The sequence below is a fragment of the Microcaecilia unicolor genome, chromosome 10 (genome assembly GCF_901765095.1).
Source record: "Microcaecilia unicolor chromosome 10, aMicUni1.1, whole genome shotgun sequence".
Taxonomy (NCBI): Eukaryota; Metazoa; Chordata; class Amphibia; order Gymnophiona; family Siphonopidae; genus Microcaecilia; species Microcaecilia unicolor.
Window position 1 is genome coordinate 180909335 of NC_044040.1, and position 4901 is coordinate 180914235.

The 4901-nt window shown below is 46.6% G+C and overlaps 1 protein-coding gene across 1 annotated transcript; it reads left to right on the top strand.

Moving 5' to 3' along the window:
* Positions 1 to 299: 299 nt before the first annotated feature.
* Positions 300 to 1262, top strand: LOC115478359 (glucose-dependent insulinotropic receptor-like). The gene has a single exon (XM_030215661.1). The coding sequence runs from the start codon at positions 300 to 302 to the stop codon at positions 1260 to 1262; it is 963 nt and encodes a 320-aa protein (XP_030071521.1).
* The last annotated feature ends 3639 nt before the right edge of the window (positions 1263 to 4901 follow it).

Below are 4901 nucleotides of genomic sequence, written 5' to 3' on the forward strand. Positions count from 1 at the left end.
AGTGAATCCGACTTACTAAACGAACTGACATTAAACAAGGGAGAAAATTGTTCTTGGGGGGGAAAAAATGAGGCTGGATTTCTTGCCGAAAGCCAGATCTGAGTGACTTTTCTGTTAAATAACTAGACATGATGGACATTTGAACTTAATGGGCCTTTCTGTTGATTGAAATATAAATCAGGGACCGCGAATAGAAAGCACAAAACTTCAGGAGGAGACGTCCACAGAGCTGAAGAGAATGGGGGTGATTTGCAGACTCGCCCCCGTCGCTGGTTTCTCCTAAATGCACCACGAGGAAGATGAGCGCGATCATCTATGCCGTTGTCCACGCAGTTCTCAGTGTTTTAATCCTCACGGCTAACATTTTGGTCATTGTGATCATCATCAAAATAATGAAGGGGAGGCAAGGCAACAGCTATATTTTCATCCTGAACCTCGCTGCTGCCGACCTGCTGGTGGGAATCATGTGCATCACGGAGTTATTTGATGACCTGCTGGATGGTGATTTCGACAGCAGTTTGATCCTTTGCCTGCTGAGGTTGTGTTTCACCATTACGCCTTCCATTGGTTCTATCTTGACTCTGATTTTGATTTCCTTGGATAGGTATTTAGCCGTGAGCTTGCCTCTCTATTACCTGAAAATCATGAACAAGAAATCCGTAGCGGCTCTGATTGCACTTCTGTGGATCATCTCGTTTCTGATCGGCCACTTGCCTCTGATTTTGCCCGCTTTACAAGAGAGCAATTACCAGGGATTCTGCGGGCTCTTCTACGCGGCTAGAAAGGAGTATTTGTACGTCCTTTGCTTTAGCGTCTTCCTGCCAGCGCTAGTCACTTTGGTTTCCCTTCATGTGTCTGTGGGGAAAATCGCCTACTTCCACCACCGGCGAATCCGGAGAACCAGTGTCCCCTGGGCTCATCATGCGTTTCCTTTCTACCACCTTAAGGCAGCCAGGACGGCTCTGATTGTCATCATCTGCTTCACTCTAGCCTGGGGACCCTACTACGTTGCAGGGCTCGTCCAAGTTTTCTGCAGCTCCTGTAATCTGTTGAATCTCTTGAAAGACATCTTATTTATTTTAGGAGAAACAAACTCTCTCCTTAACCCACTCATTTACACATTTTACAGTCAAGAAATTAGGAGGCATCTTTCCCAAATCCTTCGATGCAAGACAAAGACAGCAAAGCCGGGTCTTGTCTCTGATGTGGCTGTGATTCATGTCAGGTGCTCCGATCCTGTCTTAAACCAGGGAGAAACTTAGGGGATTTATCTGAAGATCGGCTTCCCAACAATTTGATTTTCAGCTGCTCGACTGAGAAGTGTAGCTGAGACAGCAGCAGGGGCACACGTGCTGTACATCTCTTTTTAAGGAGCTTCATTCTCGCATGCCTAATACTGCTTAGGGGTCCTTTTACTAAGGTGCGCTGAAAAATGGCTTGTGCCGGTGTAGACGCGTGCATTGCACGTGCGCAGTTCCACTTTTCAGCGCACCTGCAAAAAAGGCCCTTTTTGGCCAAAAATGGACGTGTAGCAAAATAAAAATTGGCGCGTGTCCTGAGACCTTACTGCCACCCGTTGACTTAGAGGTAAAGTCTCATGAGTTAACCAGGTGATAATCGTCAGCGCGCATACACTGCTGATTACCGCCTGGTTAGCGCCGCTCGCTGGAAACTTTCCAGCACACATAGTGGACCCGCGTTAAAAAAAATGAAATTATTGCCCAGGCCATGCAGTAGCCAGGCGGTAGTTCCAAATTGGGGCATGTTGGCTGCGTGTAGGTGCCTACGTGGCTTTAGTAAAAGGACCCCTTAATCTGTAAAGTGACCGGTGCCTAAAAGGCAAGGTAATAGGCGTATTGAAGCTGCTTCATGACTTTTTCGGTGTTTCAGATCGAGGCGCCTGCTTGCCCCATGAACAGTGATTTAAAACGAATTATGCGGCAATGTATTTTAACATTATAAAACAAAGCTTTTATAGGTGGTTAGCTTGGCAGAGTTTTAAAAGGGTTTGGACGGTTTCCTAAAGGACAAGTCCATAGACCGCTACTAAATGGACTTGGAAAAATCCACAATTTCGGGAATAACATGTATAGAATGTTTGTACGTTTGGGAAGCTCGCCAGGTGCCCTTGACCTGGATTGGCCGCTGTCGGGGACAGGATGCTGGGCTTGATGGGCCTTTGGTCTTTTCCCAGTAAGGTATTACTTATGTACTTATGTAAAGCTTCTGTTCACCATATAATAAAGTGTATATTTATTTGGCAAAATTAAATAATTCCATTCATACAGTAAAAGCAAAGCCACTGACCCTACATCAAAAATGCAAAGTTATTGTATAACCGCCTGCAGCCTAGTCCAAGCCTAGCTGTGGCTGCAGTGTGTTTCCAAACTCTGCCGGGTGCTTTATTTTTGGATGTCTGTTATTTTTGTTAAATTATTCTAGCAACTAACCACAGTAAATATAAAAACAATATTTAATGGGCCCATTTACTAAAGCTTAGCGTGCTAACAGACGTTAACTCATGCTATAATGCCGCATGGCCCATAGGTATAAAATAGGAAGAGCAACATTTAGCACATGCTTTAGTGAAAGGGCATCTAAATGTGTTAAGTGATATAAAGGTGCAGTTATACAGTCCATAAAATATTGTAATATTTAATTAGCTCAATAATTTAATCAGAAACAAAACAAAGATGATCAAAATTGATACTAGGGCAATCAGTTGCTATAAAGAGAAAACTAGTTTTGAGGTAGGGAACAAAAAGTTGTATTCCATGCCCATAGACTAGGGGTTCTCAATTCAGTCCTCGGGACACACCCAGCCAGTCACGTTTTCAGGATACCCATAATGAATATGGATGCGATAGATATAATGGAGGCAGTGCATGCAAATGTCTCAGCATATTCATTGTGGGTATCTTGAAAACCAGACTGGTGTGTTGTGTCCTGAGGACTGGGTTGAGAACCCCTGCCGTAGACTACAAAAGCAACCTGTTGAAAAATAGAGACCCTTAAAGGAAAAGCACTGAAAAGGTGCATGCGCAAAACCGGAAACTCCAAATGTTGCTTTGTAATGAAATCCAAAGTTAGTGGCCATCTATTATTACGGAACACGCTGATGGGTTATTTCCAGAGGCTCATCACATTGTTATACCTTTTCTGGATATTTTCCTGCATTTGAATCACTACTGAGATTTCGGACCTATGCTAGTCTCAAGTAGGAATAAACATCTAAAAAAAAAAAAGGTGAAATTCAACTCGTACCTCATTTATGGGATTCAAGCAAGCTGCAGCAAAGATGATCATGCTCAGTACAGCTCCCACTATGGATCTGTTTAAGAGTGGTGGTTGCCACCCTATCCCCCCCCCCCCCACACACATCATTCTGATACAGTAGAGTTTAATACATCATCGTCAGGAGCCCGTCAGGTGTAACTGGCTGCTGCTGCTTAACTTCCAACCTCAGATTCCAACAACAGAATCAGGTTTCCATAGGTACAAGACAAAGAGGCGTTTTTACTAAGCTGCAGTAAAAGGAGGGGAAGGGAAGGGAAAGGCAGTGGCGTAGCAAGGGGGGGCGGGAGGGGTGGTCTGCCCTGGGTGTCAGTTCAGGGGGGGGTGCTCCCTGCCAGCTCCCCCCCTCGGCGAATCGACACCCCCCCGACCAGATCCTGCACCCTACCTTTAAAAAGAATATCGGGAGGCGAGGCGCAGTGCCTCGCGCCTGCCCTGCACGTAAAAGAAATGTGGACCGTCGGGCCTTCTCTCGCTCTGTCTGTCCCGCCCTTGCGGAAATAGGAAGTTGCGTCAGTGGAGGGTGGGACAGATAGAGCGAGGGAAGACCCGATGGTCCACATTTCTTTTACGTGCAGGGCAGGCATGAGGCGCTGCGCCTCGCCTCCCGATATTCTTTTTAAAGGTAGGGTGCAGGAGCTGGCCAGGGGGGAGGGGGGTGTCATCGTGCTGCACCCGGGGGGGGGGGGGTGCAACGGCGAACCGCCCCGCCCCGGGTGGCAGCCCCCCCGCTACACCACCGGGGAAGGGGACTTGATATGCTGCCTTTCTGTGGGGTTTACATAGTATATACAGGTACTTATTTGTACCTGGGGCAATGGAGGGTTAAGTGACTTGCCCAGAGTCACAAGGAGCTGCAGTGGGAATCGAACTCAGTTCCCCATGATCAAAGTCCACTGCACAAACCACTAGGCTACTCCTCCATTCGACTGCTGGCCTGCACTAGTATCTGCATGTTTTTGACATGAGCTGAGGCCCCCTTTTATCACAGAGGGTAAAAGGCTGTCCATTTTTGACGAAAAGAACTAGCTGTGCAGTATGTGAATCACATACCGCACGGCCATTTTGGTGGGGAGCCCTTACCACCAACCATTGCGATGGCGGTGGGGTTCCCATGCTAACCTGGCAGCATGCAGCACTGCCCGATTACTGCTGGTTAAGTTCCAGTGCTACAAACATTTTAAAAATTCCTGTAGCGCTGCAAATGGCAAGCACTGGGGGGGTTGGGAACTACCGCTGGGCTCCTGCAGTAGCCTGGCGGTAGTTCTGGATTGGTGCATGGCAAGCCTTTTGCCGCTCAGCAACCCTTTAATAAAAGGGCCCCAAAGAGAGGGAGAAATGTGTATTCTATAGTAATGGTGCTCCAGCCATCTTCACTGATTTTTTTTGCATGGTTTGGCAGGATCTAGAAAGCTTCACAATGTTATAAATGATATTTTTCGCACCTTGAAAACCACAGGCTGCATATCTATTCATAGCCCTGCTCTAAGTACGGAATCTTATTCATCCTTTCCAAGTTGCCTGCAATGTTTTGGAAAGAGGAAGAAAAAAAATGTTATGTCATCATAGAAGATGTTAGCCATCCGGGATGCACTAAGTACATCTCC